This window comes from Diceros bicornis, chromosome 5 (genome assembly GCF_020826845.1).
Source record: "Diceros bicornis minor isolate mBicDic1 chromosome 5, mDicBic1.mat.cur, whole genome shotgun sequence".
NCBI lineage: Eukaryota > Metazoa > Chordata > Mammalia > Perissodactyla > Rhinocerotidae > Diceros > Diceros bicornis.
Window position 1 is genome coordinate 58,888,588 of NC_080744.1, and position 24,026 is coordinate 58,912,613.

The 24,026-nt window shown below is 40.4% G+C and overlaps 1 protein-coding gene across 1 annotated transcript in view; it reads left to right on the top strand.

The window, feature by feature from the left end:
* Positions 1 to 24,026, top strand: part of ZNF609 (zinc finger protein 609) — a 206,430-nt gene that overhangs the window by 1,450 nt on the left and 180,954 nt on the right. The window contains exon 2 of the mRNA XM_058541821.1: positions 22,974 to 23,847. Within this exon, the coding sequence (XP_058397804.1) occupies positions 23,101 to 23,847 (747 nt within the window). The 5' untranslated portion in view covers positions 22,974 to 23,100. The remainder of the gene's footprint in view (positions 1 to 22,973; positions 23,848 to 24,026) is intronic.

Consider the following 24,026-nt stretch of genomic DNA (forward strand, 5'->3'; position numbering starts at 1 on the left):
TGCCAGCCATGTTGTGCCTGCCTCTTTGGCTAGTCTGTACTAAGTTGTAGAGGAATAGTGTCTGGGAGGCTCAGCCTTGATATTTGTATCAGACCTTTAAGGAAGAAGACTCCAAGGGGAGGTTTCTACTCTTGTTTGAACCATCATATTTAATTCTTTTTATAGAGATGGGACACTCATACAATCATTTTTGTTTATTTGTTTAGGAATACCACTAAAACCCTGTGCAGGGTTAAGATAGGGAGGCGAGGACCGAAGTACCTTTTGAATGGTGACTTCCTGGTCAGTAATAATTGCACACAAAAAAAGCCACAGAATTTGCCTATCTGGGCAAGGGCTCTGGAAACAAAACAACTTTCCTTTTAGTCTTTAATTCTGATGAAAGGAGGTGACTTGCTCATTGTGCGGAAAGTCTATATCTGCCTCTCTATTGGGAAGAAATTTACTCAAGAGATGAACATTAAAAAATCGTTTGAGGTCTTGGGGGTTATTAACCAGAGAAGGATGAGAACAAGCTAGATGGAACCCTATCCTTGTATATATTTCATAGAAGTGCCCAAATAATATTTAGGTACTGTTAATTGGGTAAAGAGATATTTGTGGTTAGAAATGAGGTTTCTATTTAGGACATTAAAGAAAACTTTAAAGAGAGGTTAGAAATCAAACTCATTGTGAGAGGGCGGTGGTACACAGTACACTGTGTACACAATAGCCAACCATTTCCTATGGGGTATTGTTGCATAGGAACGTTAGCTTTTGGTTTTGGTAAAGGTCTTTCTGAGGCACACAGTCTGTGTTGGCTGCCTCATCACTTTATTTCAATGAGTTTCTTAAAGTGAGGGCTTGCCATTTAGGTGTTGGGCTTTGTTAGGAGGGAACAGGTTGTTCTGACCTTTATATTTCTTGATGATGGAACTGTCTTAAGGTCTTATAAAGGTGTTTTCTGTCTTGAGACTATTTCCAACTGTATATCCTAGGTCTCTGAGTAAAGCCTCAGCTAAACTGAGTACAAAGCTTTTTGCTCTTGGGCTGTTGGCATTCATTTCTGAATACTGTCAGGTGACAGTGAAGGCAGACGCCTCAGATTAAATTTGCCCTGATTAGATTTAGTGGTTTCAGAGTTGGGCCCTTGCCACAACGGAGTCTTATGAGTCTTCTGATTGTGACCATCTTTCAGAGAGCACTTTGGGTTTTTCCCCCCAGCCTCTTGGTAGAAAATGTTTGCTTGTGAGAGTTCTTATTTTGTGTGAGGATATGGAAGCATAATTTTGGCTCCTGGTAGTAATTATGTTGCAATTAGCATATAGCAGCTAAATGACTGGAACAGGATAATTTGTTGAGGGGTTTACTGATTGCTCTGTCAAGTGGAAGTGGCACTCCTTATTCATTTGACTGTGAACACTACTGCCTGGGTTTAGCCATGGAGACTTAAGAAGTACAGGAATGATGTGTGGTCTCCAGAAGTTCTCACTCTGCTCAGTTTCTCATTACTGCCAAGTACTATAGCACCTTCTACTGCCACTTTCTCCTGCTCCAAAGGTAGCTAAGCAATTGTTATTTCCCTTGTGGAAGACTGGTCATGGATGGGAATACTGCCAGACAGATGGGGCCACTCTGAGATAAGGCAGCCTTATGTTGTGTGGCAAGTTTTCTTTTCAGCAGCTGAATTCACACTTCTGCTTGATTTTTAAAAATGTTTCCTTTAAAACCAAAGAACAGCAACAAAAACCCCACAAAATACAAAATCACATAGTGTACTAAATATGCCTTCGTGATACCACACATAAAAGTTGGCTGTGACAGACAAAATGAAGATAGGTGATGCTGATTGGCAGGTTCTGGGCCCAGTAAGTGTCAGTGAAGGACTCTTCACTAGGGAACAGGTAATTCACCAAAGCACCTGCCTAGCTGGGCATGTGGAATTGGCAGCAGCTGTGCAGCTGAAGAGGGATTATTGAGCAGGTGGTTAAAGAATCACATGCCATAGTGACAAGAAAATACTTGGTCTTCCGTGGCTTAGGTTCAGTTCATATGTGTGAAATTGCTCTTTGTTTCACATTTCTTAATGCCCTATACTGGTTTGTTAGTGAGATGATAATGGAATAGAGAGAAGAGATTCTTCTTTCTCTGTGTTTCTATTAGATTACTGAGTAGCTGGTCTTAGACATGGTCCTAGACAGCCCTATTGTATTTCTGTGAGTTCTGGCTTTATGCCCTATGAATGGGAAGGAAACAGTGGTAATTCAGTGTTTCTAGTACTTGTTTATTAGGGGGAAATGGGAAAGAGAAAATTTTTTGCTTTCAGTGTGGTGAAAAAGATTTAGCCCACTGGGAGGATACCCAGCTGGTTTTATGCAGAGGATATAATTGACTTTTTGCATTAGGTCCACCTGACATGCCTTAGTCAAGAAATTTGCATGTGTTTTTATTTTATGAATCTAATTCTCCACATGAAGTTTGCATCTCTTCAGTTGTTTGTTTTATTCCACTTTTAGTTTCTCCCAGCACCTTTATAACTCTTTTCTCTGGCATTGAGATTAATATCACTTGTTAGAATCAAATCATCACCAGAGGGCCAAACCATGTTAAGGAAATATCTCAACTAAATATTTATCTTAAAAACAAGTATAGCATTTCGTATAACTTGGAGGAGGACTTTGTTTTGTAGTTTTCTGCAAATTCCCAGATGTTTGTTAGAGGTTATCATCATCATCTTCTCTTAATGTGATTTTATTTTTCTTTCACATGTACATGCCACTATAGTAGGCAGTGCCATAGAGCCTAAAATTTATAAGCAAGTAACTTGGTGTTTATTTTCTGACTTTTTTAGTGCCCTACACTCATTTTCTGTATTAGGCCAACAGGCCGTGTGCTCCTTCTCTTGAAACACACACACACTCACACACAATCTAATTGAATTCACAGGGTATTAATTAACAGTTGATTGAAGGGAAATAAGTGATATTAACCGTTTTAGAGTTCGGAAATCTCTTTTTCAAGAAGTGAAGGCTCTGACCTGTTTGTCAGAGAGAGAGAGAGACAGAGATTTAGATGGATAGGTAGATAGATAAATAGGTAGATATAGGGAAGCAAATGGTGTGACTCTGAGGCCAGGGCCAGTGGACCACTGCAAAGACAGGGACATTTGCAAGAATCTGCTTAAACTTAGTTAGTAACCCAACTTTAAGTGGGAGCCTAGCAGTTATTTGTATAGTATTCACTTCTGGGAAAGAATATAAACTTATTTATTTCCCCATATGAAGCCATCACAGTTGTTTGTTTGTTTTAAATTGTTCACAAACCACCATATACTTTCCTAGCATTCTCAGAAGTTTGCTTCCTCATGCTTTTTCCCCTCCCCCATCTCCCATCCTAGTTCTCTGCTCTGAAGACTTCTCTAGCAGCTTGGAAACACTCTAATTACTGAGCTATTGTAGTCACAACCCAGATCTTCTGCCTCCTTCCCGCTCACCCCTTTCTATCTTCCTTCCCCCTCCCCTTGCTCTAGCAGCAGGAGTTGATCTGTAGTCTCATGAGCACAGTCAGATCTATGAATGAGCTTTATATCTTGTCAAGGCAGAACTCCAGATCCAACAGGGCTGATTTTTCATGGTTCTCTTGCTGTTTGTTCTTGGATCAGAGTCCCAGAAATAAGAGATGGCCAATACCTATTAGGTTATATCTAGTCCATCACTCAGGAGCAAACCTACGATCTTTGTCTTGTCTCTGTGCGAGTTTTTTCCTTCTTTCTTTTGCAGGTGAGAGCTGTCTGATGCCAGGCAAGCTCTGAAACTGCCTTCTTTTTATTATGCTCTGTGGTCATTAGTGTCTGGCCAACTTTGCTCTCTTGGGTTTTTATTCTTATCCCATTTTCAGGGTTACTTGCTCCCAGCAATATCTCCACCCCTTCAACTTAAGTCCTTTCTTCTTGATTGTTGGCACAACATTGGTGGGTTCCTTTTGTACCATCAGTTATCTATGCCAGAAGTTATCGCTTTTCATATCTTTGCCACAGGGGTCACTGTGGCATCCTCTTAAGGAGGTGCATTTGATGGAAGTACAGGACACATCCTAGCAGGTGGTAATTAATAAAATGGCTCAGAAAATATGTGCGAGGTTGTGCCCTTAAGAAACCTCTGTACTGTGTGAACAAATGCTGCTTCTTTCTGTTGGATTTGGGGTACTTCCTGTTCTAACCCTTTGTTCTCTTTATGTGGATGAATTTTACTTTTGTGTGGCCTAGAGTTACAGTTATTGTCTGATTTAATAGCGTTAGATGTTTTCTTTGCTAATATAGCTTTTCAAAGCATAGAGGAAAAAGCATAGAATTGGGAGTCATAAAACCCAGGTTCTGATCGCTATTATGCCTTTAACTAGCTTTGTGAGCTTGTGTTAGTCACTCTATTTTCACTTTCCTTATCTGTAAAATGAGCACATTAGACAAAATCATCTCTAAGCTTCCATTTAGCTGTAGACTTTTATGATATCAAGATTGTGATGGAAGAATGGGACAAAAATGGTTGACATTAAGTGAGCAGTTTTTTATTACTGTGTCAAAAATATAGTCAGCATTAAAAAAAAAGTACAGTCAGTATTCAGAAGGGCTAATGAGTGAAGCTTAGGTCTCTGGGGCCTGACTCTTGTCTTTGATATGTTTGCAAAGCTTATGCTATGCTTTTTTTACTAGGCTGTCTTCTTTTGGGGATTCTTGTACCCTCATTCTGCAGGTTTACTAGCTTGTCAAATATATCTTTTTCTAGTCTGTTCAAGCTATAGGAGTGGGAATCAGAAAGCTGCAGAAAAAGAACCTCAGCTTGTGAGAAGGAAATCATACCTGGAAGGATTTGCCTGATATCAGTAAAAAGTAATTTTGTACATTCAGTCGGAGATCTAAGATCCTTAAATCTCTTATATCTGAAATCTTTGAACCAATGGGGCTGATTGGGGAGGTGGGTTGGACATTTTTCTATTTTTGACGAGTCAATGGAAAACTTGCTTTGTATTAACTTCTTGGGATTGAGTATGAGTTGCCCATGGTGTTTTGTTTGGAAAATAAAATTATGTTATTTTTAATGCTGAAAATGCTAAATTGATGACATTTGGTAAAGTATGACTAACAAGGAGGATCTCTAAAATATCCCCTGAAAGGGCCTGAGGGATTGAAAGCTGATGGGTAACTGTAGGAACTTGGAAGTTGACAATAATGTTAGGAAATCTTTGCTGTCACACAGTTTAAAGGAGTAAAATTGCATAACCTAGTTGTTAATTCCCCAAGTTAGGATTTTTATCAGCATTTTCCAGTTAATTCTTGGATTTGGGACTTCCAGTAGCAGCTATTTATTGAATGTTAAGAGGATGATGGTCTTTTAGTCTTTTTTTTTTTTTTTGGTTAATATGTTCAGTCTACCTTTGAACACTGAAAGAAGCATTCACTGTTTTGTTTTGTTTTTTAATTTTATTTATTTATTTTTTTCCCCCAAAGCCCCAGTAGATAGTTGTATGTCATAGTTGCACATCCTTCTAGTTGCTGTATGTGGGACGTGGCCTCAGCATGGCCGGAGAAGCGGTGCATCGGTGTGGGCCCGGGATCCGAACCCGGGCCACCAGTAGTGGAGCACATGCACCCAACTGCTAAGCCACGGGGCCGGCCCAGCATTCACTGTTTTTAAATCTGCTTAAAACATCCATCAATCTGAAACAGAAAAATTTGGTGGGCAGAGCCATTGTTCATTTTGGACTCACAAAAAGTCCTGGGAGTTCTTTGCTTTATTCCCAGCCATCTGTAGCACATTACTAATTTTCAGGTAATCTAAAGGTTATTTTGGGAAGTGATCCACTTGAATGTGAGATTTTAGGAAGATTTATATTAGAAATATAGGGCTGGCCCCGTGGCTTAGCGGTTAAGTGCTGCTGGCGGCCCAGGTTTGGATCCCGAGCGCGCACCGACGCACAGCTTCTCCGGCCCTGCTGAGGCCGCGTCCCACATACAGCAACTAGAAGGATGTGCAGCTATGACATACAACTATCTACTGGGGCTTTGGGGGAAAAAAATAATAATAAAATATATTAGAAACATAAGTAGGTTTTATAGATAGGTTTTATAAAAAGTATCAAGTGAAGCGCAGGGTGTTGAATTGAAAAGTGGCCATAGTAAGTGCCATGCAACCCTTTGAAATCAAACTACACCATGAGTGAAATCCAGAGCCTTGCAGTTAGAGCACATTGCATGCTGGTATACCACATTGCATGTTGGTACCTGTAGTTTCTTAGACTGTAGTTCAGTATTTGTAGAGGAAAGCAGCAGTGTCTGGTCTTTGTACTATGTACCAAGTACAGCCAGTGGGCTTTTGGTATGTTACCAGCAATGTTCCTAGTAACATTCCTAGGTGGAGCACTTTGGGTTTGGTTGGGGTGAACTTTCATTCATGTGAGCAGAAATGAATGTTCAGGAATGTGCCTTGTAAACTTCAGTTATAAATTCTGAGGTTTGGTATAAAACTCAGCATTTATCTTTGTTCTGGAACAGATCCTTCTAGAGCAGATTCTTAAAGAATGGTATCAGAAATGGAACTGTAGGAAGAGAAATTGGAATTGTGAAGTTTATGAAGTATATGAATCTGAAAGGTATAGAGGGAAGGGGGACAATTTTTTCTACTTGGTATCTGCTTTCAAATGTACTTTCAGTCTATCATTTCTGAAACCTGCCTTCCTTTTTCTCTCCTAAGCATTACAATTCTTCCAGTTGCCATGGCACAAAACTTTGGACTCATATTTGGTTCTTTTTTGCTTATTCACCACCGGATCTAATTATTCACTAAATTTGGATCATTCTAGATATCTTGTCATTTCTCTTCACTTTTTCACCTGACCTAGTTCAGGCCTTCATGTGTATATTATTGCGGTAACCTCATGGTTAATGCCTCTTTCTGTATTCCATACTGCAGACTGCTGCAAAATTATTATAATTTTTATTTATGCATTTAGCTAATGTTTATTGAGCACTTATGTGTCAGGCCATATAGGGCCCCTGTCCTTTCAGGACTTATAAGTCTAGCTGGGGAGACCTACAGTCAACTAGTGAATGTATGATTATGAACTGAAGTGCTCTGAAAAGAAAGGATTTGGCTCTAGGAGAGTATGTAACACGGAACCCCAGTGTAGACTTTAAAAAATACAGTTCTCATCATTTCACTTCTTGCTGAAAAACCTTCAATGGCTCCTTATTGCCTACATAGGCCAGTACTCAAAATCTTCTGTAACCTGACCAACCGTGGCCTTCTTCAGCCTTATTTCATTTATTTCTCACTGCTTTTAATAGCCATTCCTTCACTTTACTCTGCATTTTTCAGTCTTAGCACCTTAGTTTTTTTTCTCTTTTTTATTGGAATGCCCTTCCCTGCTCCAAGGTGTTCAACTCAAAATCAGACCTTTCCTTCAACCTAGCAAAAAAATTTCATCTTCTTCCTGAAGTCTTTCTTAACCCTATTCTTCCTACCCACTTAGTTCCAGAATTGATTTCATCTTCCTCTGTATCTCTTTAACTACTTGCTAGGATCTCTGTTATAGCACTTTGTCACACATTGTCTTTAATTATAATTATTTGTGAATATATTTTTTTCTTCCCTCATTCTAAACTCCATAAGAGACCTGTGTCTTCTCTTCCCCGTGGCTTCTAGCCCAATGCTTTGAATATAACTTTATGCTTAATTAATGCTTGCTGAATTGACTAGGAATTTGATTTTTGAAAACAGAAACTTCTTGTGATTTTTTTTTCAGGCCTCTTTTCACGCTAAGGTAACTTGCATTCAATACATTTTATCCCAAACTGAATAACCTAGGAACAAGGCGCAGATTACAAAAGCCTTCAAAATCCCTCGACTCTAGGACAAGCATTTGTTTTGTCTTTACTGCCTGCAGCAGTACTGTGGTTCCATATATCCTAGCTGATGGAAGAGTTGGGGGAGGGAGAAGGGGTAGAGGCAGTGTAGGTCAGTCACGGGAACCAGACTGGTTCTCTTAGAGGAATATAGGCATTGTTGGGCCCTCTGGGTGTTGTTGACCTCTGGGAGGTCTTTTTAGTTTTTCTTATTTTCTTCTTTTATCCCATAAATATTTATTGGATTCCTTCTATATGTGAGGTTCTGTTCCAGCTGCTTAAGATCTATCAGTGCACAAAATAAACCAAAAATCCCAACCTCATGGATCTTATCTTTTAACAGAAGGAAATAGAAATAAGCATGACAAATAATAATATAGTGTTACGAGGGTGATAAGTGATGTGGGGAAAAAATAGAGCAGAGTAAGGGAGATTAGGAGTGTGGAGGGAGGGATAGGTAGGTGGTAGAGGTGGGAGAGTTACAGCTTTAAATAAGATGGTCAGATGGGCATCTTTGAGAAATGTGGTGCCAGTATGTTACTGGGTTGTTAGGCACTTCCCTGAGATTGCTGAATGCTCTTCTGCCCAGCAGAGAGAAAGAGGCAGTGTCTGCAGTTGTTCCGAACAGTCCAGCTGACATTGAGGGGGAAATAGCTACTCGTTATGTTCTTTTCTCCTGGCTGCTCCTCTGGCTGCCATTCCGGGAAGTTAATCATAGTGAAAATTGCAGTCAGTCATGTCTGGAAGACACCAGGGGTGGAACTGGAGGCCTTGTAGAGGGTGGGATTTAACCTTCTGACTATGCCTTGGGTGCCTAGAGTAATGGGTAAGGTAGAGTTAGGCCTCTGAGTTATCTCCTTCCTCAAAGGGAAAAGCCCAGTGTCATGACCTTCATTCTTTCTAGTGAGGCCTCAGCAACTTTGGGGTAGCTTTTGAAAAATAAGCTTTCAAGGGGTGTGCACTCTGCTTAAAAATTGAATTTTCAGGTTTTTGGTATTTTGACTTTCTCTTGACACATAGCTAGCTATGTTCTGGAAGTCTCAGTACCTAATTCATTAACCTGAGGATGAAGATCTCTCATGATGTCTAGATGCTCTCGTTTGACTTGTGTATTGTAAATTTTGTTACAGTTTCCTTGCTTGCCCTTTCCTAACTCTTCTACATCTTCATTATTTTTCCTGTTACCTCTTCCCTTTTTTCCTTACATGAAGCTTGTAGGAAACAGAAATCCTTTAGGCCAGACTGCTGTTTTGGTAATTGGCTGGAAGCTAAAATTCCTCCCTAATATATAAGACATGGAATATCTTATTTCTGTCCTTCGGTTATGTAGAATGCAGCTTGTGGACATCAAGCTCTCAGCCTGTTATACTGTATGCTATTTGAGGTAGCTGAGGTACAGGATACCTGTACACACTGTTTTGACCATCAGCTTGCGCAGTTGCAGTACACAGGGAGACCTATTTGCCATTCTGTAAAAATGTGCTCTTTTTGATATATATAATTTGAGAATAAAAGTTCTTAATGAACTTGAGTCCATGCTGAGAAAAATCTGTTACTTTTAGGCAGATATAGTTCTAATGTTAGGTGAGCTTCTAGGCACATTTCACATTGCTTTTCTCTGTAAGGATTTGCTCTATATCAAACCTGAATCATACATTCTCACTACATATGCTTGAGTATTACAATAACATATTACTGATGCTGTGAACTTTAAAGCCAGCAGCTGTTGAATCGAAGCATATATTGTTTTTTTCTTTACTGGTTGAAAGGATCTCAGTTTAACTGACCAGCTTGTATTGCTTTATTAGTGAGAGTGCTTTAACATAGCTTAGTTTGCTAATGCAAACTGTTTTTTTGGGTAGTAATGTTTCTGTGGTTTGTATTGGTAGGCCCTTCCAGTCCTAGCAGAGCTAGAAATCCTGGCAATGTGGATTTCAAATGAGTTCCCTAACACTATCTGACAGAGAGGGAAATGCAGGACAGTGTCTCGCAATATTCTTTTTCTTATGGAGGCTTTTTATAAGAAAGGAATTCAGTTTTAACAAGGTCACATTGGGGTAGGTGACATAAGGGTCAAGTGACATGTTCTTCCAACAATAAATCTATAATATGTTTTACCTGAATGTGTGATCTGAAGTATTAGATTTATTTAAAAGTGTTACATAAACATGATTGGTGCCATTTCTGTCATCCTTATAATTTTTTTTCCTTTTTTCTTGGTAGGCAAAATAATGGTATAATGATTTAATTCACATCTTAGGTACTTAATGGAAGGAGACTCAATTGTTGAAGTGTGGTACTCCTAGTTTATACACTTCATAGGAATGATAGAGGCAGCAAGGGATTACATTTTTATAGGGATTGAAATCCTTGCTTAAATAAAAATGTTACAATCCTAATCAAAATAACTGAGTGACTGAGTTGAAAATGTTAAAGGAGATTGGAGAAGCTGCAAAATTAGGTCAGATAATACTAATGTGGGATTTATTTATTTATACTCAGCTTGGTTAAATACTTCATTGAGAGCAAATGTGGAGATCTGGTTTTGAGTAAGACAAACTACTTCTTAGCAGTTGGCAGTTTTAGAACCCACAAAGCAAAGAAATAACCTGGATTTTACTTTGAGAAACAAATAAGAATTGATAAAGGTTTCTGTAGGTCAACTCTATTTAATAGTAATCATATCTTGATTAAGCTCAGCGTTCTTCAGGGAGAGGAAGAATGAAATCTATCATATGGAAATTCAGTTTTAAGAAATTGAGCTGTGATCAAGTATGTACATTAGGAAAAGTGGAAAGAAAGATTGTAAAAAGCAAATAACCCACTGGAAGTTTAAAGACTTAAAAATCATTTTATTAGAAGTCCATGTTAAATGTAAGGGATCAAAAGGACCATACAAAACAGATGGTTATTTGGCACAGTCTTAGCGACTGTGGAGAGAAAAAAAGCATCTTTAAAAAAAATTAGAAACGTTGTCAATCAAGGCCAAAGAAGCCCACAAAGTGATGATGGTTGAGTGCCACCTAGAAATTAGGCAAAAGAAAGATGAATTCGATAAGCCTCTTTGCACAACTGATGGTACGAGTTTTATATTTGTTTTTGTTTTTTTAAGAAGACGTGTTAAAAATGGAAAGGCAGCTAGAAAATTGGTAAGACTACTTGATCGTGATGTGAAAGATCCATTCAGGGATGAAAACATTGGAGAATTTCCACTTATGTTTTTCCCTCTTTCCAAGCAGATTAAAGCTTCTAGGTCAAATGATGATAGATGCTTAACTATTTTTTTTTTCTGATTAGAACATGAATTAATCTTTTTTAAAGCACAGAAAGTACAGAAAAATGTAAAGAAGTCCCAGGAATTATCCCAGAAATGTTAACACATATTTAATGCTTCCAACACATGGTTTTTCTAGCTGCGTAGGCTTTTCTTGATCAAATCAATAAGCTTGATGAGGTCACATTTATCTAACCAAGAATTTAGGAAGAATTCAAGAATAAACTGTGGAACTCTCAGTGAAAGTATATCACATCAACTTGTAATGCAGTGGTCATTACACTAAGGGACTAGTGTAGATTTCAAATGTGATTCTGTCCATAAGAAGTGTTTGGAGGTGGAGAAACTAAAAACTATATTGGAAAATTGTTAAACTGTAAATTAAAGATTGAAATGACTTGGTACCATTCATGTAACTTATTGGGGCCAAGGGGATGGGTTAGTTTACATAAGAAGTCACATATGACAAATCATTAACAATTGTGTGTAGACAGAGTTGTTACCAGTGGACATTATTTAGTTTGAAAAGGCTTTTGCTAAATTCAGGCCAAAGGCTCTTTAAAAACTTTACTTTTGGAGTGGGAGAAAACGTTTTGTTGTGTATTACTAAACTGACTTTCTGACAATAAACGCTTCTGTAGGTCCACAGTTCCTTCTCTGCAGTTCTAAAACCCCAAAGCTCTGATAACTGAAAGTTTTTTTTGTAAGGTAGGCACAAACCTGACTTCAACTAAGAGGCTGTTTATAGCCTTTTTTGTTGTTGTATTTCAAGTAAATATTTATTCATTTTGTGGTAGGAATATTAATGAGTTTGATGTCAGGGTGCTGCTCCAGTTTCTACTGAGACTATTACAGTGTATATGGTGTATTGTCTCACCTTTTTACAGGTGAAGTAACTGTGGCTCAAATAAGTGCAGTGACTTGCCTGAGATTGTCCCACATCTAGGGGAGAGTAAAGAGTGGAATTGAGCTTTTCTGCCTTCTCCCTTGTTTGATTTTTTCCGTTGCACTGTGCTGGTTCCTCATGACATTGCCTCCAAAAACCATCTTGATAATAAGTTCTTTTAGGTGGAAGAGTTAAGTAAGATTATGCTTCAGGAATATCTTGGCTGTGTGTGTGGGATAAAAAATAGAAGAAGAGCTTCAGTGTAGACAAGAATTATATTTAAAAAGAGGCAGCAAGTCCAACCACTTGTTTTTTTTTTTAATGAAATGTCTTTATTGCTTAACCCACTCTTTTTTTTTTTTTTTTTGTGAGGAAGATCAGCCCTGAGCTAACATCCATGCAACCCTCCCCTTTTTTGCTGAGGAAGATCGGCTCTGAGCTAACATCTGTTGCCAGTCCTCCTCCTTTTTTTCCCCAAAGCCCCAGTAGATAGTTGTATGTTATAGTTGCACATCCTTCTAATTGCTGCATGTGGGACGCGGCCTCAGCATGGCCGGAGAAGCGGTGCCTTGGTGCGCGCCTGGGATCCAAACCCAGGCCGCCAGTAGCGGAGCGCGCGCACTTAACCGCTAAGCCACCCTCTTTCTTTTTCTTTTCTTTCCTTCCTTCTTCCTTCTTTCCTTCATTCCTTCCTTCCTTTCTTTCCATCCCCTTAAATATCCTAACCTATGAAGACTGATGGCATGATTCCCTTTTACCATGATCACATAAAATGCTACTTTAGGACTAGGACCATGATCCAATAATGCAGTTCTCTTGTTTGTAGGTATTTACTATTTTACTTTTTTTGGAAGAATAATGTGCATATGATAAAGTACATTAGGTACACTAATCTTGTGTACAACTTAGTTTTTACATATGTGTACAGCCATATAACCTCCATCCAGTTCAAGATATACAACATTTCCACCACCCCAAAAGGTTCCCTCATGCTTCTTCCCATTCAGTAACCCCCTCCCAGACATGACCACTTTTCTGTCTTCTGTCAGCTTTGACAGTGTTTAAAATGTGACAACTGGGTGGTTTAAGTCTGATAAAACTTATCATAAATTTAAGTATATACATGAGGGCTCCCACAACCTGGTTATGTCCAGAACACTTGATTTGTGGACTAGCCCTATTTTGGGTAGCAACTGTGCATGGATGAAACTGTTTAAAGGCTGAGAATACTCTCGAGCAGTTAGACATTTTAAGAAATATGGGCACTGCTTTGTTTTCTTTGTTTTCTTCCCCTGGACTCTTAGTGAATCTGCATCCTTTATCCTAGAGAGAGGAATCCACACTCTGTTCTAGTAAATTTGAAGACTGTCAGGTATTTGAGACAGTGTATAACTAGTGACAAATCAAGCTGAAGTAAGAATGGAGAGGAGAATTGGCAGCCTGGTCACTGTTATGATTCTGCCCATTGAGGAAAGCAGTGTTCATTCACTCATTTATTGACTAAAATATTTACTGAGGGAGGACTGCAAACCTGCAAACCGAACACTGTTCATAGGATACAATGGTGAGCAAAAGAAATACAGCCCCTGTGCTCACAGTGCTTGCAGTCTAGTGGAGGAAACAAATGTTAAATCATCACACACTTTGAGAGGTAAAGGATGTGCATAGGGAATGTCTTTAAAGTAAATGCCATGAGGTGGTCAGGTGGGAGTGGGATGCAGAGGACAGTGTGGCTATCAGACAAGGCTGGAGAAGTAGACATAGCTTAGATATCCTTAAGGATGTGCATGTGGATTCCACCATTTTTTTTCTTTCCTTTGGTGAGGAAGATTGGCCTGGAGCTAACATCTGTTGCCAGTCGTCCTCTTTTTGCTTGAGGAAGATTGTCCCTGAGTTAACATCTGTGCCATTCTTCCTCTATTTTGTATGTGAGTTGCTGCCACAGCATGGCTTGATGCGTGGTGTAGGTCCATGCCCAGGATCCAAACCTGTGAACCTGGGCCACCGAAGCAGAGTGTGCCGGACTTAACCGTTACGCCACCGGGCTGGCCCTGGATTCCACCATTTTTTTGGATAGTCTAGTAGTATAGATATTATCTTTTTTTTTTTTTTTTTTTTGAGGAAGATTGACATCTGTTGCCAATCCTCCTCTTTTTTTTTTCTTTTTTCTCCCCAAAGCCCCAGTATATAGTTGTATATCCTGGTTGTAGGTCCTTCTAGTTCTTCTATGTGTGACACCGCCTCAGCATGGCTTGATGAGTGGTGAGTAGGTCTGCGCTCAGGATTTGAACCAGCGAACCCCAGGCAGCTGAAGGGGAACGTGTGAACTTAATTGCTATGCCACCACGCCAGCCACGATACTATCTTTTGATAGAGAAGTTTTCTTACTCTACTCTTCAGAGTTACTGTAAGATAGTAGTTCTAATGTTAGAGATTTAGGAAGGGAAGTGAGTTCTCGAATATAAAAAGCGAAGGTAGGGGCCGGCCCAGTGGCATAGTGGTGAAGTTCACACGCTCTGCTTCAGTGGCCCTGGCCCAGGTTCAGATCCTGGGCGTGGACCTACGCACCATTCACCAAGCCATGCTGTGGCAGGCATCCCACATGTAAGGTAGAGGAGGATGGGCATGGATATTAGCCCAGGGCTAATCTTCCTCAGCAAAAAGAGGAGGGTTGGCAATAGATGTTAGTTCAAGGCTAATCTTCCTTACAAAAAAAAACGTGAAGATAATTCCTCGTATTTCCTGGAAAATGCTTAGGTTTTTTTCCTTTCCCTCATGCCCATGAACTTGACCGATATTATTCCTTGTTTTAGAGACGAGGAGATTGAGATACAGAAAAGCTTTGACACAACAGTTCTGTGTAGAGGGCTAACATCTTAAATCTAATTCCTAAGCTGTCTCCACTGTTCACTTTTTTCCTGAGAATCTGGCATCATCTCTTTCTCTTTGGCACAGACAGTTTACCTCTGGGGATAAGAACTAAATTATGAAGGGCTACATACCCCTCCAGTTATTAGGGGAGAGGGGATGGTGGAGCTTTCTTTATTGTTTACATGATTTTTGCCTTCTTCTTGGCCTTCTTCCACATAGGCCTTGGTAAGGATTTTCTCTGTGGACCAGTTCCACCAAATGAATCCCTATGGGGTTGGGACTGAATTATTTACATATTCAGTATTCTATTTTGCCTATTGTGAGATGTATGCTGGTACAGAGCAGTATCAACAAACACCAAGGCTCTAAACCTGAGCCCTGTTGAATAGCTATGTCCTGGTAGAAGTGTCATTTGCTTATGTGAAATAAAAGAGGTCAAGCCTCATAATCTTTGAGAACAGCAGCCTGTGAGGACCATAAAACTGTTCATGAGATGCAGCTTATAAACACTCAGGGACTGAGAGATGCTACAGTTTTACTCTTCTGTCCTTAGGTGACACATGGTCAGATGAGCCATGTTGAATTGGATCCATCTTCTCAAATTGGCACTATTGGTCTGTCTTTATCTGATCCCCATTGGGGAAATAAGCTGAGAGCTATGGTACTTGAGGAGATGACACAGTTCCTTTGTTATAGTAATTAATGTAATAAATTAAGAGAGAGACCCAAAGGAAAGTTGATTGTTTCTCCTTAGAGCCGTAATTGGAAATTCAGTTTTTTAGTGAGCTCCTATGAAGTATGGCAAGTGGAGAGGGAGATGTCTATTATTCCAGTTGGGTAAGCTCAGAGTCACTGAGGGTGGTTTACATGTACTGGCCTCACCTGAGGCTGGCTAAGTATGATGCAATTTCAGGGTATCATCTGGAATTCAGGGAAGATGATATAATATGGTTTTCTTCTAGCAACTTTCTTGTATCCCATTGGTGTATTGACAGTTCCTTGGAGCATCAGACCTTGTGAACCTCAGACAATTTAGATTTGAAGGCCTTTCCTGTTAGGGGGGTCAACAATCTAGTGGATTGGAACAGTTGGTAAAAGAAATAGTCCAGATGTTGAAACTATGAGCCTTGAGATTGGTACCTTGGTCCTGAGGGATTTTTGAAGGAAGATGGAGTCTTCCTGTCAGATACTGTCGAGTAGGGTTTTATGAGCCATATCTGAGGTAGCAGTAGCCTAAAGGGAAAACCCGGACCACTGAGTTCATGGAAGAAGAAAGAATTGTCATTTTTGTTCATAGAACTCAAGGGGATATCAGTACTACCTGTAATTTAATTTGTAAAAATTTTTTTAAAACATTTTTCCTTTTTTTTTTGTGAGGAGGATCAGCCCTGGGCTAACATCCGATGCCAATCCTTCTTTTTTTTGCTGAGGAAGATTGGCCATGGGCTAACATCCGTGCCCATCTTCCTCTACTTTATATGGGACGCCGCCCCAGCATGGCTTGACAAGCGGTGCGTCAGTGCGCGCCCGGGATCTGAACTTGTGAACCCCGGGCCGCGGAAGCAGAGCGTGCGCACTTAACTGCTGCGCCACCGGGCTAGCCCCCATTTTTCCTTTTTTTAAAAAATATTTTAGATACTCTATATAAGGTATAACTGTGAAAGAGTCTTCTTTAAGTTCAGACATCAGAACATTATAAGAATATTTGAGGGCCGGCCCCATGGCTTAGTGGTTAAGTGCGTGCGCTCCGCTACTGGCGGCCCACGTTGAGATCCTGGGCGCGCACTGACGCACCGCTTGTCCGGCCATGCTGAGGCCGCATCCCACATACAGCAGCTAGAAGGATGTGCAACTATGACATACAACTATCTACTGGGGCTTTGGGGAGAAAAAGGGGAAAAAAAAGGAGGAAGATTGGCAATAGATGTTAGCTCAGGGCCTGTCTTCCTCAGCAAAAAGAGGAGGATTAGCATGGATGTTAGCTCAGGGCTGATCTTCCTCACAAAAAAAAAATAATAAAAACAGTTTAAAAAAAAATATTTGAGTCATTTTATATTTTTGAGTTGTCTTATGTTTTTCAGATTTGTGTTCTCATAATATGCTTAGAACCATGATGGATCCTCCTCCATTTTGTAGTGAGAAAATTAATATTTAATGAAGCAACTTGGCTAGCAACCTAGCTAGGGTCAGTGGAAATCTGAGTCCAGAAATCACATCTCTTGATTCTAAGTTCAGTGCTCTTTCTCCTACACCATGCTACCTTCCTAGAATTGAGTCTAGTATTTTTTTTCTTTGTCCATACAGCTTTTGGAGGGAACTACAAAGCTAACCAGACAGATCACCCTCATATCCAAATGTGTGTGACCTGTGTAGTCCCAAGCAGATTATACATACTCATACACAACTGTCACTTGCTCAGGCCAAAGCCTATAAGAAGATTGATCCAAAACCCATAGGAAGAGGGGAGGCCAGATAGATTTACAGTAGAACAGCATTGGACAATTTGCTACTTAAACCAGATTATCTGTGAGTAGTTGGCAGTTAAAGAGATGCTCTCTCTTTGAAGCCCTCTAGGATGGATACAGAGCTTTATCTGGGTGGAAAGAGAAGTACTGTTACTATGTTTGGTCATAAGTAGGGTCAGTTACTGCTTAGGTCCTCTGTGTGGGGGCAGAGACCTAACATGAAGACTCTTTTTCTCATTCTTAGGCTTCTTGAAGAGATGCCTTGTTCATTCCTGAGGTAGGGGAGTGGTATGATCTATGGCATTTGCTCTAAAAAAAAGCAATTAATGACTTGAAATGTATGATTACAGACCAGTCTGTGGGCTGGGAGTCTGGGAGATGGAGTTGGGCTCCAGAGAGGAAACTGGGATTTGAACTTGTGTTGTTATAGGTACAGGGTGTGGGGAATGATTATCATGACATATCTTGGTCCCTTAGCTATATCCATGCAGAGAGGAGTTCTTTGGTGATCAGTTGCAGGAACAAAGCACAAGTGGTACTGACAAGTATTTCCAGAGTCTCGTGAATCATGGTCCTAAATAGAGAAGTGGAGTACAATTAGGCAGAAGGAGAGGAGAGGAAAATATTTACAGAAGCTTTTGCAAGTTGAAAATGCCTTGTGGTCTCTGTAAGGTATTGGTTCTCCTGATACTGCACTTTCTCTGCCATGGAAGCAAGAGGTCGGTGCTTTTCATTTCCAGCTAGCATGTTAGTTACCCTACCTCCTGGGGTTAAACATCTCTGCAGTGACCTGTCCAAGAGTTGATTATTAACTGTGTAAAGGCAGGGATGCTGTAGGGCGCAGATGGGAAGTGGTTTGGCTGCTGCAGCCAGGCTGATTAAAAAATCCTCAGCAATTTTACAGTGTATCTTTGGAAATGTACCACCAAAGTTACCGTGAAGCCTGCTGGGTTTGGAAAGCTGGATTTCTGAAAAGTCACCTGGTTGAAAAGTTATAATTATGAAAACTCGTAAACTTGCAAAAATAAGAGGACAGTGGCGCTCTAAAAAACATCGGGACCACTAAAGATCAGTCCTCAAGATGTTTTCTTTGTTTGCATCCTACTCATTCAGAAATTGTGGGTAGGTTTCTAGTGGGGAAAGCACTTTTTTTGTGTGTGAGGAAGGTTGGCCCTGAGCTAACATCTGCCAATCCTCCTCTTTTTGCTGAAGAAGACTGGCCCTGGGCTAACATCCATGCCCATCTTCCTCCACTTTATATGAGACACCGCCACAGCATGGCTTGCCAAGCAGTGCATCAGTGCACGCCCAGGATCCGAACCAGTGAACCCCGGGCCGCCGCAGCGGAGCGCGCGCACTTAACCGCTTGCACCACCAGACTGGCCCCGGGAAAGCACTTTTTGATAGGTACATTAATAGAATTATAGATTTGAAAAAGGCCCGAGGCGTGTCCAGACTACCCCCTACCACATATAGAGAAATTAATTATGTAATTTGCTTGACAGGTGGTTATGCTTTTTCTGCACAATACTTTCAGTGATAAAGATATGGCTTCATTAAGCATTGTGGGCCATTGTTGGAAATCTCAAGTTATTAAATTTTTTCCTGAGTTAAACATCTGTCTTTCTGTAACTTCTACTCGCTGGTCCTCTTTCTACCCTCAGCGTAAGTGTCTGTCTTCCACATTGCAGCTATTGTATATTTGAAGCTAACTAGCTTGTCTCCCTTCAGTATTCTCCTTTCTAGACTAAAGAATACCAGTTTCTAAGACCTTTCCTCTTATAATGGCTTCTTGGTCTTTTACTCTTCTGGACTTCCCTCCATTTAACGAATATCTCCTTTAAGATGTGGAACCTGGAAAAGAGCACAGACCATCAGAAGTTCTTTTCGTGTCCAACTCCCTTTTGAGAAGAAGCACAATTTTAAAAAAATGTAATGGTACTATTTCTTGTTACTAGAAAAAAACAAAGCAATTTGCCGTGACATATGGAATTGGGACAAGGAGAATTTGAGGAAGTGTCTTTCCTTACTGGTGTTAAGGCTGAACTTTTTGAGGTTCTACATTTATTATAAGCGTTGATATTGCCTTGTCTTTTTCAGGAATAATTTTTAATGTCTGCATTGAGTTTACTCTTCAGATTACAAAAGTCAGTTGGTATTTGAGTTTATAAGAATTATTCAAATTTATGCTACACTGAACTCATTTTGGTGCCTCAGATAATTTTTAACAAGATAGATATATTATGTGTTCTTATATAACTGAAAATCTGTCGCTTTTACACATGATAGACAATTTGACTCAGTGTAAAACTCTTGACCAACAACCTTTTCTCTTCAAAATTCTGTAAATTTTTCATTCTCTTTTAACATTTAATACTGCAGAGCAGTCTGAGGTTGGCCCAATTTTTGTCCTTTGTAATTTAAAATTTTTGCCAGAATGTGTGCAAGTTTGGCTTTTTAAATTGATTTTGCTGAAAAAGTAATGAACCTTTTCAGTCTGCATGCCAGATCTTTTTCAGTTCAAGATGTTATTTATGTCTTGATGGGTTGCTTTCCTCTCATTTGTTCTAGCCTTTTCTTCAGTTTTCCTTTCAGTGTTATTAAATGCCTTATCTCTCTCTTTCCTTCTTTATTTTCTGTTTGCTGTTCTTTTCCTTTGCATTCTGGAAAACATATCTCAAGTTTTCTTAAAATTTACTGATTCATTTTCCACAGTTTCAGTTCTGTGCTTTTTTCATTTCTGTATGAATTTTTTTTTTAATAATTCTATTTATTTATTTTTTCCCCCAAAGCCCCAGTAGATAGTTGTATGTCATAGCTGCACATCCTTCTAGTTACTATATGTGGGACGTGGCTTCAGCATGGCCAGAGAAGCGGTGCGTCGGTGCACGCCCGGGATCCGAACCCGGGCCGCCAGCAGTGGAGCGCGCGCGCTTAACCTCTAAGCCATGGGGCCGGCCCACATGAATTTTAATTGGTATTGCATTTTTCGTTTCCTTGCATCTTCCTTTTTTTAAAGTATCATATCCTTTTGTCCTTTTATCTAAGTTCGTATCTTTTCATTTCAGCCTATTATCTTCTTAATGCTGTCTCTTCCTTACTGGCATACTTTGTTTATCCTGATAATACAGTGGAGTGAGAACTATCAGAAGCTGTCAGTGAGCACTAACATTTTACTGTACAATTACTCTATATTCTTTCCTTTATATGCTTCTGCAGAGTCTCTCTTCCATTACCATCTTATTTTCTAGAGAAAGGTTTTTGTTTTTTGTTTTTAGAGGAAGGTCTTTTGAAAGTTTTATTGCTTTTCCAAGGATAAACAAACATGGGGTTGTTTTAATGGTTAAATTACATACTGATGATAGTAGCTCTGGAGGAAAGTGGGTAAACCTTAGATGAATGTGGGTTATGCTCTAAGCCTAGCCACAATTGCAAAGATTGCAGAGGTGATAAATTATGATGTTGGAAAAAATTAGATATTGGGAAGAACTATGCTTTAATAATTCTCTATAGTGCAGATTAGTTTGCATTCCCTTCTCTAGAAATGCCCTCTGCCTCTCATTATAGAATTATTTTCAGTACCATGTTCCACTGTCTTATTCACTTTTTAGTCTCTGCTGTATTCCCAGCTCCTAGTTTAGTGCCTGGCACATAGGCAATTTATACAAATTTTTTTGAATGTACGAACAAATACATACTACACTACTATTTCATGGAGGCCAAATCTCATTGTGTAGTGTTGAGAATTCCAAACATTTTACTAAAAATTTCTTCAGAAATCTAGATAATTTTCAGAGGTATCATTTCTTTGACTCTTCAAGGATTGTGTTTCCTCTACCTTGTGGGTGGCATTTTTTCCATAGTTCCTACATCATGTTTCCCCCTACACACACTTTTTGCTCATCCTTTTATGACCTGAGATCTGTGTAGACTTGATGCCAGCAGTGGTTGGTTGCTGTTGGCACTACACTCTCTACTTGGGTAAAGGATGTGTTTTCTTCTCAGATCTACAGCTAAAATGGCCAATCAATTTGCACACCTTTCTCTCTTATTTTTTTTTTTTATAATTTTATTTATTTATTTTTCCGCCAAAGCCCCAGCAGAGAGTTGTATGTCATAGCTGCATATCCTTCTAGTTGCTGTATGTGGGACGCAGCCTCAGCATGGCCGGAGAAGCGGTGCATCGGTGCGCGCCCAGGGTCCGAACCTGGCCGCCAGCAGCAGAGCGCGTGCACTTAACCGCTAATCCACGGGGCAGCCCCACCTTTCTCTCTTAAATTCCAGTTGCTAGCAGGCTTTCACTTGGTACAGCTTTGCTCTCTAAGGATGACATCTTTTCTTGGAACTGCACCCTGGTTCTTTGACACTGTCTTGAAGAGAGTAGGTGAATAAGTGCGATTTGTCTTGTCTCTGTCCTATCTATAGCGTTTACCTGTTAGAAATCCGCTTTGGAGGATTCATTGTGCCACCATTGGCTCTTTCTGCTGTTATCTTATGAACTTATTTTCTAAATGGGTATACAAAGATGGTGGTCAGGGAAGTGAGCAGAAACAGAACTCTTTGGCTTTGTCATAAAGTAATACCTGGATGGTATATGTTGGCTGCAAGATTTTCTAGGTGGTATATTCCCCAGGTCTTGTTAGTCAGGAGGCAGGAAAGATATAAATTGCCGTTTTTACCACCTCCCCCCCTTTTTTTAGCCAATCTCTATTTCATGTGGTGAGGCCCTGGTATTTATCAATACAGTGCCATCAATCTTGTATAAGAATGTGGAGAATTGTTCCACATTCTTGTGTTAGGTTTCTTTAGTAGTGTTCAGTTATTGATAGCGTAAAATTTTTTCTATTTTTTTTGGTGTCTTCATAGGCATTTGGGAATGCCTATGGGAAAGGCCACACTGAATTCTGCTATTTAGACATAATTTGAAACCTGGAGTTTAATAAGGCTGATTTAACTCAAGCTGATTGGTTGAGTCCTCTCCGAGGATTGTTTCCTCTAGTTGCAGTTTTTGCCCCCACCCTGATTTGTATTTTTCCCAGTTCTGCTTGCTTTTCGTTTTTATTCTTACTTACCCGTAATTAGACTTTTCCCCCTCCAACAGTAGAATAACGAGAAGTCTATATTGTTAGTAGAGACAGGCCCTCTTAGTAGAGGGCTTTTAAGACATTTGCTAGACCATGTTCTGTGTCTCTGATAATTCAAAAAGAAGCAAGGAGAAAGGGGGTGTGAGTAAAGTTGTGCTAGAGCTTGAATCTGTGATGTGCCAGGGCCTGTATTGAGGGAGGATTGCCAGCTGGCCATGGTAGTAGACATAAGTCTCTTGGGAATGGGAACTAACTCTAGAGGATTTCTAGTTAAGACTTACCACAGAATCTCTGGGCAATTGGAAATATTGTATTCTTTCCTGGGGAGATGGAGTGGGAATTAACTTTTCCCTTGGTCAAATGTGACTTGGTTAGAAATACAATTGAACCTGTGTGTTTTGTCCACTGTGATGTGATAGCCGCCTAGGAAGGGTCTGTTTTGTGTGGGAGTTGATTTCAAGCTGTCTCCTTGCTTGTATTGTTTCCTTTAACAGCTCTTTAAATTTTCTTTTTCCAGCAATGATGTTGTCCACTGGGCATGTACTGACCAATGTGGCAGGTCTGAGAACATAGCTGAAGCTGAAAATAGGAAAGCTGGGGGCAAGGAAGAGCCTTGAATCTTGAGGTGGGACGTTGACTCTAAGATGTCCTTGAGCAGTGGAGCCTCCGGAGGGAAAGGAGTGGATGCAAACGCGGTTGAGACATACGACAGTGGGGATGAATGGGACATTGGAGTAGGGAATCTCATCATTGACCTGGACGCCGATCTGGAAAAGGACCAGCAGAAACTGGAAATGTCAGGCTCAAAGGAGGTGGGGATACCGGCTCCCAATGCTGTGGCCACACTACCAGACAACATCAAGTTTGTGACCCCAGTACCAGGTCCTCAAGGGAAGGAAGGCAAATCAAAATCCAAAAGGAATAAGAGTGGCAAAGACGCTAGCAAACCCACTCCAGGGACTTCCCTGTTCACTCCAAGTGAGGGGGCAGCTAGCAAGAAAGAGGTACAGGGACGCTCAGGAGATGGTGCCAATGCAGGAAGCCTGGTTGCTGCTATTGCTCCCAAGGGCTCAGAGAAGGCGGCTAAGGCATCCCGCAGTGTAGCCGGCTCCAAAAAGGAGAAGGAGAACAGCTCATCTAAGAGCAAGAAGGAGAGAAGCGAAGGAGTGGGAACTTGTTCAGAAAAGGATCCTGGGGTCCTCCAGCCAGTTCCCTTGGGAGGACGGGGTGGTCAGTACGATGGAAGTGCAGGGGTGGATACAGGCGCTGTGGAGCCACTTGGGAGTATAGCTGTTGAGCCTGGGGCAGCGCTCAATCCTTTGGGAGCTAAACTGGAGCCAGAGGAAGGGGAGAATGAGTGTCGCCCGCTAAAGAAAGTCAAGTCTGAAAAGGTAAGAGGTGGCCAGATCTGGCTGCCCATTGCCAGTCAGAACTGCCCTGGACTAATCGCCAAATGCTGTGTGCACTCTGTGGGAGGCTCATTAGTTTGTGGGTAAAGACCAATTGTAAGGTCAGAGCAGCTGATAATGATAATGTGGTTTTGTTCTAAATTAGGGAATTCCCTACAGAT